Source organism: Protopterus annectens, chromosome 5.part1, assembly GCF_019279795.1.
Source record: "Protopterus annectens isolate FY-2018-M chromosome 5.part1, PAN1.0, whole genome shotgun sequence".
NCBI classification, from domain to species: Eukaryota; Metazoa; Chordata; order Ceratodontiformes; family Protopteridae; genus Protopterus; species Protopterus annectens.
Genome location: NC_056736.1, coordinates 613,938,865 through 613,952,695, shown reverse-complemented (window position 1 = coordinate 613,952,695; position 13,831 = coordinate 613,938,865). Strand labels below are relative to the sequence as shown.

At 36.7% G+C, this 13,831-nt stretch overlaps 1 protein-coding gene across 7 annotated transcripts in view; it reads left to right on the top strand.

The window, feature by feature from the left end:
* The window catches only part of FRY (FRY microtubule binding protein), a 2,210,679-nt gene that overhangs the window by 2,134,760 nt on the left and 62,088 nt on the right, over nucleotides 1–13,831 (top strand). For all 7 annotated transcript variants that reach the window (XM_044073229.1, XM_044073230.1, XM_044073228.1 and 4 more), the window contains one exon: nucleotides 10,890–10,973. In XM_044073229.1, the coding sequence (XP_043929164.1) occupies nucleotides 10,890–10,973 (84 nt within the window). The remainder of the gene's footprint in view (nucleotides 1–10,889; nucleotides 10,974–13,831) is intronic.

Sequence of the window (13,831 nt, the reverse complement as noted above, 5' to 3'; positions counted from 1 at the left end):
GAACTTTGTTTGACATAGATGGGTAGCTTGTTCCAGAGTATAGGAAGTCTCTGGGACAGGAATTTATCCCTCCAGCATGTCCTGTTTATTGTGGTGACAAGGTTCAGGTCCCTAGAGCGTGTAGCTCAGAGGGATTGGGATTTCTTTAGGTGTAGCATGTCCAACAGCTCTGGGTTTGACATAGCTTTATATGTTAGGCAGAGATCTCCTCAGAGTAGGCCATATGCTAAAGAGTAAAGCTAGAGTTTTTTGAGATGGTCAGTGTAGGGGCATCTGTTTGAGGCCAGTAACCCTCTTTGTGAGGTATTTCTGTGGCCTTTCCAGCTGCTGCAGATGTCTTGTGAGGTACATTCCAAAAGGGGTGTTGTACTCTATAATGGGTCTAATGAGTGCCGATTAGAGGGGGAACAATGACTTGTTTTTTCCTGTATGAGAACCCTTTTGTGATGAGGTGTGCCACATAGAAGGATTTCCTGACTACTGTGGTGATATGATTATCAAAGGAGAGACTACTGTCCACCTGGGTCCCAAGGTCTCTTATCACACATTTGGCATTAAGTAGACTGCCATTTATGTGGTAGTTCATGAATATAGAGTTTTTACAAAAGGGGATGACAATGCACTTTTTGGCATTGAGCTTGAGGCAATGCCTCTGACACCAGGCATCTGTTTTAGTGAGGCCCTTCTGTAAGATGTCTAGATCATTTGGAGATTCCACTATGGCTCCTAGTTTGCAGTCATCTGTGAACTTCATTAGGCAGAGGCCTTCTGTGTTAGCCTGTACTTCAGAGAAGTAGATACCAAACAGGGGAGGTCCCAGGACTGAACCCTGTAGTACTCCACTTGTCGCTGGTTTGAAGTTGGATTTGGAGTCTGCAATTTTTACAGTGTGGGTTCTGTCAGTGAGCCAGTTGGCAGGCCATCTTGTGATGTAGGGATTTATACCTAGTTTAGTGAGTTTAGCTATAATTCCAGAATGGGGGATGGTGTTGAAAGCCTTGGTGAGGTCAAGATAGGATGTGTGAACCACCTTACTCTTGTCTACGGCTTTGGTGACTGCCTCAAAAAAGTCGATGAGGTTCAGAAGGCATGATCTGCCTTTCACAAACCTGAACTGGGTGGGGTCCAGAGTTTGGAGGCTATCAGTGTCTTTGTTTATGAGTTCCATGATGATATGTTCCTTGGCCTTGCAGACCAGGCTCGTCAGGCTAATAGGGCGATAGTTCCCAGGATCAGTGGTGGCTGCCCCTTTGTGGAGTGGGATAACTGTTGCTGTTAGCCATTCAATGGGCACAAAGCCTGCCATGAGACTATGATTGAACATGGTGCTTAGGAGGGGAGCCAGTTCGTTCTGAAGTTCATGTAAAACACTGCCTGGCATACATAGATTGACTTGTAAACTGAAAGATTTATCTTTGGATTCAGCTACTAATTTTTATTTATTTTTTTATTTATTCTTTGCTAACTGGGTAGTTGGCCTGTTCCGCGGACATTTCTAAGCTATATCCTGGGTGTCAAAGGCACAAAAGTGTATGTAAAAGATTCAAATACAATATTCTGAAGATTGCCTAAGTATAGAAAATTTGGTAATACAACCTTTGCTTAGGCTAAATTCTTCTGTTGTCCAACAATCTAAAACTATTTAAAGTAACAAGGATGCATATAATTGTAGTAATGCATGTAAAGAATAATCTATTCTTCATGTAAGATAGTTGAGCATGTACTTTCTGTTACTCATTGTATATGTCTTTTAATCATTCCCAGAATTCCACTGAAAATCAGACAATCTGGTCATTTTCTATTACCAAATATATGTCAATCAACAAATCAGGCCCATTGGTGGGCACACACAAAGGGATGAATATGTGAGCTGACAGAAGTCCAAGTCTTATGGACCAAAGTGAAAACTAGAGGCCTTTAGTTCTAGAACAACAAATGGAAGCAGACAGGATTATGGAGAGGTGTGCAAATGAAAGAGGTTCTGCAAAAAAGAAAGTGAGATATCAGCTGGTTGGAAATATGGGAGTTTTTTTTCTGTACATGGCAAGGAAGAAAAGTTTCTAACTATGAAGGATGAAGATTGAGAAGGAGAATAAGCATGGAAAAAAGTCCTGGGAGTTGAGGTGGGACAGAAACTGTGTGGAACAAAGTGAGTTTGGCTGGACTACATGTTTCCCCTAATACAGATCAGTGGGAGCATGTCACTTTTAGAGATGCTGAAGAGGGGAATCAGTTACTGAATGTTGATGGACAGAAGATGCTAGTCTATCAGTATAGGGACTTATCAAATATATTGACCAGAAAGAGGAAGCATCCATGGTTAAGAGGGAAGTAACGTATAGTTAGTCCTGATATATCTATATAAGGTGGTATAAGATACCTGCCAAAGAACAGTCAGTATATGTGTGTTGAACATTGTGTGTCGGATGGATTCACCCCAGTGCTTTCAATGTTGTGCATCCATTCATCAATACCAGTCTTCCTGCCACATACTTCATAAATGGTAATCCCCCAACACACTAACATACTTTTCTGTCTTCACTTTTCCATGCTTCTTTATTGGTACCACTTTTCCTTTTTATGTTCTCACCTTCTATGCAACTCTGTTCAGATATGGCAGCTTTCAGAACCAGTATTTCCATTTCTTTTCTCCTCCTCTGCTAATCCCAGACTTTTAGCCTTATTATTCCCTTCATTGCTTTTCATATCGCCTTCAAAACACCATTGTCCTACACATACTGCTGCCTTGCCTGTCAGTGCTGTTTATAGTCAAACACATCTTAAGTAGCTTCACATACAGTAACTCTGTACACTTCATGTCCTGTTCATACTCATCTATTTCACTTTCTTTCTTCTGTGACAGAAAGTTGAACTGGACCCCACCAACACATTAATACCCTAAAGTTTCATGTTCTTTCTAAGTTAATTCACTGTTTGTCCTCTTCTGTGTTATTCGAAGTTTGTTTGTGTAAACATGAGGGTAGTGCCTGATGGCGTACCATTACTGACACTTTGGTTCTAATGGGTAACTTCATCATTCTGTCATGAAGAATGATAGAGATACCTGGGTGGGTATTACAGGGAGCCGCAACTTACTTGTTAAGCACATTGTTGAATGGTTGTTGGACTTCAGTGCTTACTATGAATTATTAATGAATATCATGTTCAAACACAAGTCAGGTCACAACAGTTAGCGCACTTGTTTTTGGTGCAATAGCCTGTGGGTTCTATTCCCACATCAGGTAGATTGATTTCTGAGACTGCAGTACAGTATAAAGGAGGTTCTGCACTACTGATTGTACCATTCTTTGGATGAGATGTTAAACTAGGGCCTTATCTACTTGAGCTGATGGTAGCTGGATGTAAAAGATCCCACTGTACGTATTGAAAAGAGTAAGAATTTTTTTATTTATATACCATAAACAACTCTTATTTACAACATACTTACAAATATTTACAAAGGTACAAATATATAGATATACAAATATATTTATTCATAGTTTTCCTTAAAATCATACTAAATTGTCATCCCTATTAGATCCCCCTCCTTTTTCTATAACCACCATCTGATTTTACTTAATAAAAAAAAATAATGTCATTTATTCTTGCATTCTATGTAACCCATATGGCATAAAATAACTTTTTATCCATTCTTTTAACTTATTCTTTACTTTTATTCTTATAATACCCATAGTAATCATATTCATGTTTATTTTATCCACTTTTTTTTATATCTTCAAAAATATCTTTTTTACATAGTTTCCCCATAACTTTTACATTTCAAAAACACATGTCCAGTCATTTCGTCTTCTTGACAATGTAAACATATTCTATCACTTTTCTTTTTATATGGCATACTTCCTTTGCCTAGTAATTTATCTATTATGAGTCTCCACAAAAATCTTGATATTCTACAGTCTTATTACACCATTTGCTTCTTATATTTATAGCCTTAATTTTTCATCTGTTAGATTTTTCCATAGTTTTACATAATAATGTTTTATTACATTTTATAACATAGTTTTCTAAATCATCAGTTTTTGTTCTCCACAAAAATATTTTTTGGTAACATTTTATTTCTTCATTTAAATACTCTTTTACTCTTTTGTACAGTATCGCAAAATTTATGATATTTATACAATTTTACTACTAATCTCTCATCTTTTTCATTTATCCACTTTAATACTTTCTACAAATGTAATGAAGCAACATATACCTCTGGATTAATTAACCCTAAACCTCTATCCTGTTTATTTATATAGAAAACTCTTCTTTTTACTGGATTTAGTTTAGAACCCCATATAAATGAAAAAAAAATATCTGCAATAATTCCTTTTCAAATTCTGTTGGCCACATAAATACACTTGCAAAGTATGCTAGTTTCCATATCATTACTTAATTTATCAAATAAGCCTTTTTTATGAATGATAATTTATATGTCCTCCAGAAAAGACAGGTTTGTTTTATTTTGCCTATTGTTTTTCCCATTGAATTTAACTTAAATCTTTATTTCCAAATTTTATACCTAACACAGAAATTGCATTCATTGTAAAATATATGCCCCCTATCTTTACTATATCACCTAAACCTTTACTTTTCTCTTTATTTAAAGTTATCTCTATCACCTCTAAACACTTGTATGTGAAAAGTATTATTTTTTTTGTCCACATTTTGTTTTGTGCCATTATTAAAATGTCATCTGCTTATGTTAATAGGACTAGAATTCTTAACCCTTCAGGTGTTGTATACCCTGCCTCCTTCATTTTATAATTTATTTCACATACTAACCCATTCATAACTAATGCAATGAGTATAAATCTCATTGGACATCCCTGTCTTACACCACTCTTTGTATGCACCTCTAAACCAGCCATTTACAAGTATTTTTACTTTATTATTAGCATACACTGACATATATAATTTCCTGTCTTTCTGACTTGTATTATATTCTTTCATCATTACCGATAAGATTTCATGTTCAGTTGTATAAAATGCCTTATTAAGGTCTCCTATCATGATTTTTGCTTCTTTTCTGTTCATAATATCATCCACAATTTCTCTATCATTAGTAATTCTTGACAATCCTACCCCTTTATACTATATATACTATTTTCTATATTTTCCATATTAGTTTCAAATCTCTTTTGTATTATTCTCATAAAGATCTTACGGTCATTATTATTCAATACTATCAGTCTCGAGTTTTTTAATTAAAAGACTTGATAAAAATGCTTTATGTTACATGGATTATATGAAATGAAAGGATAAATGAAATTATGCTTAATGGAAAATGGATTTTGGAGTAATATTGAACAAAATGATATGGTGGCTATGGCAAAAGAAGTGAGAGTCTGATAAGGATAGAAATTTGATATAAAAAGAAAAATAAGCAGGACTGTGTTATAAGTAAAAGAAGGATATGGAAAATCGTGTCTTGTAAGTATGTAGATATGTAGATTTTGTAAATCAGCGTTGTCACCTCACAGTAAGATGCTGTCCGGTTCGATTCTCAGCTAGAGCGTCCTCTGCATGGAGACATGCGTGAATGGGCGTACCTTCGTTGAAGGATGTGCATCAGGGCTGGTAACTCGGCACGTAAAAATCATCTACCAATCATTAGCAGACCGGAGTTCGGCTGTGGTGACCCCTAACCGGGAAAAGCCGAAAGACTCAACAACAACACATTTGTAAATAATCTGCAAATATTATTTTCTTTGTAAAAATAAAGGACCCCCCCTACTTATTCTGATAGATGCTATGGGATCTTTTACATCTACCTGAGCTACCACTAAGTTCAGGCAGATGGGACCTCAGTTTAAAGACTCATCCAAAGGAGGACATACTGAGGAGTACAGCATCCCCTTATGCTGCACTGCAGTCTTAGTAATAGAAAATTAATCCAAGCACCTGGTTTGTGAATAGGACCTACAGGTGAGTGTGCTACCTGTTGAGTCAAGTGTTTTTTTTTACACTTACAAAACTCACATTTCTCTTAAATGACATTTAAAAAAGGATATGTATCTGAAAATCATATAGAAATGTTTTCTACTATTGTCTCTCTTTGCAGAGAATGACTATATTTTATGTCAAAATACAGTATAGCAATTCAGTTTTGCTAAAACTATTACATTTACAGTTTATGATATATAAATATACAGAGGCCTATTTCATAAGAGCAGAAAGGTGTGCAGCAGGGGTTGATTATACAGATATTAATGTGTACATTGGGAATTTATATCATTGTGTACATGTACAAAGATCAACAGCCAAGCATTTAATTTGGAGTTGCCATGCTTGGTATGTTTTGTCTGGCAGTGCTTGTTTGCATCATAAGCTGTAAAATAATAATTGGTTTTAGAATATAGACACCCCGTAGTTCATTGGTGCAACAGTAAGCACTATCACAAAATGAAAAATAATTCCACTGTTTTTTTGTTGTTGTGTAGCTCGGATGTAAAACTGTTCATATTACTATAACCCTTGTTCAGAAAACAGTAACACAAAAATCCCCCATAAAGTGTAACTACTATAGCAGAGCCATTGTAACAGGAGGAACTTCCCTTACTCATTTTCAGATATACCATGGGATCATTTACATTCACCTGAACTATGAAGACTGGTGAGTCAAAAATACAAAAAAAAAAAAAAAACACCCATAACACTCCATAAATTTTTATAACAATTCCACAACTGGTGGTAAAAAGGGAAAATCCCTGAAAAGTGGAACACCAGCTCAAATAATACAACATACTGCAGTGAAAGTAACCATGAAATAAAATATATTCACTAAAGCCACTCACCCACCAGTGCAACAACCACATGTGACTATTTTATATGGATTCACTACAGCTTATCATTATTAAAAAATGAATCAATTAGTTTTGGGGACTCCCACTACCTCCCCCAGAATATACCCCTAAACTTAGTATTAATTTCATTTAAGAATAATTTTATACCTAAACTTTGTAGTAGCTATGTGAAATATATGTGTGTATGTATATGTGTGTGTGTGTGTGTGTGTATATATATATATATATATATATATATATATATGCACACACACACACACACACACACACACACACACACACACACACACACACACACACACACACACACATGCATACACACACTTATTTGTGGTAACACTGCAGTGTGCTCAATGCTCACTTAATTGACTTTGATTTTTGTGAAGGTCAACCAAATCTTTATGTAGGACTTTTCATTGTAGTCACATAGAATTAGTACATGTAGGAGGATGTGGGGACTGAGCCCCTATATCAAGGGAGTCTAGAGAGAGTCTCCAAAGTAAATTCATATTTTAGGTCTTTAAATGTGTTCTGTGGTTTAGTGCATGGATGTATTTGTACTTTGGTTTACATAGCATTGTTTTATGTAGTGCAAATGATTACATTTTTGCTGTAGTATTCTGATCAAAAGTACATGGTTATGTTATGTGCCTTGCATTTGTGAGTCAGTTATTGCAGAAGTGACCATTTGCTGAGTTTCTCAAATACATAGTTACATATCGGCATAACCCTCCCCACTTTCCCCTTATGTAAAAATATAAATATATATACATACACACATACACACACACACACCTGCTCGCACACACACACATTCATATATAATTACTTACCTTTATTGAACAGCGCTGTTATCAACTTTAGCCTCATTGACACACTACTACTCATGTGCCAAGCATCAATCTTGGTGCATGCAGAAAAGTTAAAACAAAAGAAAACATTTTTTGCAGGGGGGTCAAGCTCCCCTGTGTCCCCACACCCCACGCTAAGTACATATTCTGACTCCAAGATTGCACAATTCTCAAGGAAAGTGCAAATTCCCCAACCCTGTGAATCATCGATCTCCTACTTTTGTTGACAAGTGTCAACTATCTTTTTAGTCAACCATACAGATCTCGACAAAAAGTGCTGTTCAAAAAGTAGCAACTACTGTATATATATATATATATATATATATATATATATATATATATATATATATATATATATATATATATGTATATATATATATATATGTATATATATATATAAAATGTGTGTGTGTGTGTGTGTGTGTGTGTATATGTGTGTGTATCTATCTATATATATATGTATGGGTTTATGTGTGTGTGTGTGTTTGTTTGTCTATAAATAGATATAGATATATACATACCAACATTCTCACACACACAAACTCGTGTGTGTGCGTGTGTGTGTGTGTGTGTGTGTGTGTATATATATATATATATATATATATATATATATATATATATATAGGTCCCCTTCACATGGTCAACTTTTCACAAAGTCGACTTTCATATGGCCGAGACTATATGATCGACTTTGAAAAGCTGATCATGGGGAACCGCTATCTCCATACAGTGCGGAATGGGAAAATTTTCCTCTTCCACACTGTAGTACGATCTCGGAGTTGATCTATTTAAGTTACAGGAGGTGTGATGGCAGAGCCCCCATGGGGGGTGCAGGGGGACTTGCCCCCCTACTAAAAGTGTTAAGGTAAGTGTTTGTTGTGCTTTTTGTGTTTATTTTACATGGTCGGCTTTCCGAAAGTCGATCGTATGGTCTCGGCCATATGAAAGTCGACTTTGTTTAAAGTCGACCATGTAAAGTAGATCCATATATATATATATTGGTGTATTTGTATGCATCGAATATGCCCATCGTGAACACAATAAGTATCGATGTCTTTACAATGAAACCATGTATATCAGAAGGCAACTGTGCATGCACAGAGAAACAGCCCTGGTGCATGCAAAAAAAAACATATAAAACGTCAACCACCCACCCCTATCCCCTCACACACACACACACACACACACACACACACACACACACACACACACACTACTAATTATATATACTAACTCTAAGACTGCACAAACTAACATAATTCACAACCCCAGGAACTGTTTGATCTTTGGCACCTGTTGACCAGCTGTTAAGTTGATCATAAACAGTCAACTAAATAGCTGTTGACAAAGCACACGCTCGACCAATGGGATGAAACCCATATATATCTATATATATATATATATATATATATATATACGTTACCTTGAAAAATGTTGAAAGGCATTTGTTCAAAACTTGGATAGTTGAATGGGCTGGAACACCAAATGGAGTATTGGTCGAATCCACTTTAGCGAATGCCAGTGTATATTCATACATCTGAAGTCAACATTTTGATTGGAGATCATACTACAGTGGGGATTGGCAAATATACCCTTTTCCTCACTGTAGTCTGATCTCATAGTTTGTATATATAATGTGCAGGGAGTGTGGGGGGAGCACCGGATGTTCATATCAACTAGGTAATTTGAAAATGTCAAAGTGCAACTTGTCGACATTATGAGTGGTGACAATTGGTGCAGAAGATATTTTTAATTTTCACATGCAGGTTCAGTGTTGTGGCCATTCGAAGGGATGCCTTTCAACATTTCCAAGGTTATATATATTGGGTCTATATTAGATCATCGAAGTGTTAATACTTCAAATAGTCTAATATCGACCCTGAAAATAGTGAAGCTGCAGATAACCAAATTTTTTCCTAGGGAAAGAATTTGGTTGTCCATTTCTGTGGCTTCACTATTTTCAGCACTGTGGTGGAAAGTTACGGGTTGGGTTCAGGTAAGTGTGCAATTGTGTGGACGTTAGGATTAGGGCGGGGTATGTGAGTTAGGGTTAGGGCACGAGTGAGGTGAGTGCGCGATAATGATAGACTTTAGGGTTAGGGCGGAGTATGTGAGTTAGGGTTATGGCGTGGGTGAGGTGAGTGTGTGATAGTGACAGACTTTAGGGTTAGGGCGGGGTATGTGAGTTAGGGTTAGGGCGCGGGTGAGGTGAGTGTGCGATAGTGATGGACTTTAGGGTTAGGGCGGGGTATGCGAGTTAGGGCGCGGGTGAGGTGAGTGTGCGACAGTGACGGACCTTAGGGTTAGGGTTTGGGTTAAGGATAGTGGATAGATAGTACTGTATGTACAGTTTAGTGTAGGGTTAGATGTAGGATTTTAAGTGTATGTGTGTGGATTGCTGTTTTTTTGGTGTGCTTGTGTTGTGTGTGTTTCTCGGAACAGTGATTTTTTTCCCAGGGAAAAATTTGCTGTTCTGAGCTTTCAATGCTTTTAGATTTCGTTGTTAGAAGTTCAAGGTTGTTGTATTCAATGATGTGCTGTTCCGTTGAACTGATATAGACCCTATATATTCACAGACACACAGAGCTATATACATATGTATATATGTATGCATACATATAAATTATATGCAAGTGGAACAAATAGCCCCACTTTATTTATCACAGCTTACCTGTGCTGATTGATTTGTATCTGACACTGCTTGTTTAGTATTTTTTAAGTGACTTGCTCAGAGTCACACAGTTTGTATATGACATTTGAGGGAATCAAACAATGGACTGCAGCTCATTTGCAACTAAACTGTTAACATACCTACAAGGTGTCAGATACTTCATATTCATTGCATAGTCACTGCATACAGATGCCTAAACCCTGTAGCATTTGTGACTGTTTAGGAGTATTGCAAAAGCTAGTGTCATAACCATCTATGAGAAAACAGCCACATTTTATTTTACCAGGTGCACTGGTGCAATACATGCAAAGGCACGATGAAAGTGAAGCTGTCAGTATTTCATGAGAAATGCAGGCTTTTAGTTCTAATTAAATTACCGTTTTCATACTGTGTCCTTTTGCTGCAGTTGCTCATTAACGATAGCTATTATTCAACACTGACAATACTTGTTTTACTTGGTTTACCATTATATATAATATGAGGTAACATCATTTAATTGCAATTGATTTTTCCCTCTCTCTTTTGCTTTCTCTTCTTCATATGTTTCTTTAAAAACAGTGGCTTGACAATTGTAAAGCAACATTTTCCAAAGGTCCAGATAATGGTGTCATTACTTGTCAGCCTGGGGATGCAGAAGAAAAGGTAAGTGGTGATGAAATTACTGCTTCAAGACTAATCTGAAACATGGATGCCATAACTGTCTATAAACAATTGTTACCTTAGCAAATTTCACAGAATAATGTCTGCATATTGTATTTATGTGTTATTTTTTTTGCATCTGTCAGTGTTTCATATTATTTACCATTTTAAGTAAGCTATAAAAGTAAGGTTAATCTCTTCTGTTATCTGTACAGAGGCAATCCTTAGGTTTCCAAAACCTTAACTGATATAATTTTTAAAGTAGGCTATAAAACACCATGCATCCAAAGTATTATATCTACTTCATTAATTTTAATAAATATTCTTTCAAAGCTAACTTTTAAAATGTCATCTGAAGTCTGTTTTCACAAATGTTCATGTTTTCCCTCTCTGTGCTAGCATGTTTGTACACCAAAGCCCTGCTGGGTTCATGCAAAATATAATTGTGACATGAGCCATTGAAAGTCTAAATATATAAAATCATCATCATAAATCCCCTTTTCCCATTTTCTACATGGGGTCTGGGTGTCACATCAACTGTCATCATATCTCTCAAAGCAGGGCCACTGTCTTACCTGACCACCACAGGTCTTCTTTCATGCAGTCCATCCATCTCTTTGCTGGACTCGTTGTTTCCTCTTGCCTTCTCACTGTCTGTCCCAAATCGTTATCATATCACCTTCTGCTTTCCTGTACGTGTGTCTGAACACTTGTATTCTTTTCTCCATGAAAATCTCTATAATTAGAGCTACTTTGGCTACTGCTCTAATGTTGTCATTTCTTTGTCTGTCCTACTGTGTGCATCCTCCTACCTGTCTCAGGCACTTCATCTCTATTTCTAGCTTGTTCGGCTGATCTTTCTTCACTAATCAGGTTTCTGTCTTATGCAGTAGTATTTGTCATACCTCTGTTTTGTTTTACTTTTCAGTTTTATTGGCATTTATCTGTCAGGTACTTCCCCTGACACATTGTGCCAGTTGACAGCAGCCCATTTAATTCTAGCTTTGACCTCCTCATCCAGACTTCCCTTCTCTTCAACCTCTCCTCCCAAATACTTGAAGCTGTTAACCTGATCCACTATTTTCCCTTCTATATCAGTTTTCCATATCTTCCGATTCCCCCATTTGCTGCTATGACAAATACTTTGTCTGTACTTAGTTTCATCATGTGTGCTTTCAGTTTTGCATTCCAATCCCCTATCTTTTGCTGACATTCTTGTTCAGAGTCTGCCTATAATGCCATCATCTGCACAGAGCAGCTTTGTTGATATGTCCTCTCTGCTAAAGTCTAGATAATAATAAAGTCTGGGACAACATTCACTCACTCTAAGGATCTTAACCTAGCTTGCGACATTAACAGGATATGCTGGAGAGATAGATATGCCTCCCACAGATTGCCACTCCTCTGGAACAAGCTCCCAATTCACATAAAACAGAGATCCTCAATGATCCTATTTAAGCGCAACTTAGACAACTGTATGGGAGACTATAAATTTACCACAGGGGTGTCACCTATGTCCATCTTGGATAAAGTAATTGGTGCTGATCATAGACTTGAGCTGCAAATATAGACCGTACAGCCTGGTCAATAAGGTAACAAGGGTATAACATGGCTAGGCTTATAAAGGCCCTAGGGCCAATAACCTAGTAACCTCCTATGAACCTGTGAACCTATAAACAAAATGATGATATTAAAATGAAAGATACAAGCTTTAGAAAACTAGAATAATGTTTATTATATTTCTTATGCCTGAGTAGAGTGTTCATTTTTTAATTATGTAAAAATATGTGTCTTAAAATATAATACTGTAAAACCCAAGAATTCAAATGTTGATCAGGAGTTTTGTCTTTTTTCATGTGCATCTGTTTTTTGCTATTTGTCTTTTTAGTTGCATTTTTGTATTAATTTATTGTTGTTTTATGATTGCATTTATTCTCCTCAGGAGGCTATACTGATGCACCAGAGAGGAGAATTAATAAATGTCCTTTTAGTTTTCTGTTGTTTTATTTTATAATTATAACATGATTTTAATCATTCAAAATGGATCATCATATGTCATCAGAAGTAGACTGCTGTCATGTCACCATCACAGTCTAGCTTTTTATTCTAGTGTGGAGGGAAGGAATATTGAATACATAAAAAGACATAAATTGTTAATTCTTCATAGAATGCATCAAACTGTTGACCTGTTTGGTGCAACCAAGCCAGTGATGGTAGCATCTGCTGACCCATGCACAGACGTTTACCTGCATAAATGGGAGACTTTATAGGCACCTACAGTAACAACAAGGGGTGGGTGGTTAAGCCATAAAAAACACCTATAAGCCTCAAACAGGAAAATTACACAGGTTCGGAGGGGTCACCAGGTGATTCTCTATCCTGGGAATAATATGGATCAGCCTTTAAATATGACAAATGTAGCACTAACTTTACCCCACCTACAAACATTTTTGTGGCCAGTCTCCTGAAAATGTAGTTTTCCTTGAAGATGAATTGGTACAAGTCTTAGAATGCCTGTCAAAAGCTAAAAGTAGTGTTTCTGCTGGAACAAATAACATATTAGGTTGCATTCTCATCAGTATGGAGTAGCCACTATTTGAGCCTCTGCTTAAATTGTTCAACCTCAGGCTATCCACAGGGTTTGTGCCTGTTGCCTGGAGAACAGTCACCTTGATGCCCCTGCCCATGGGTGGCCACTCTACAGACTCAAGTAATGATCAGCCTCACCAGCCTTCTGTGCAAATCCATGAAATGTATTAGGGTAAAACTTATTTATACAGACAGAGATAACTTACCTGATCAGAAGTCTGCCAAGGCTGGTATTTTGAAGGGCAGGTCCTGTCTCCTGAAACTAATAAACT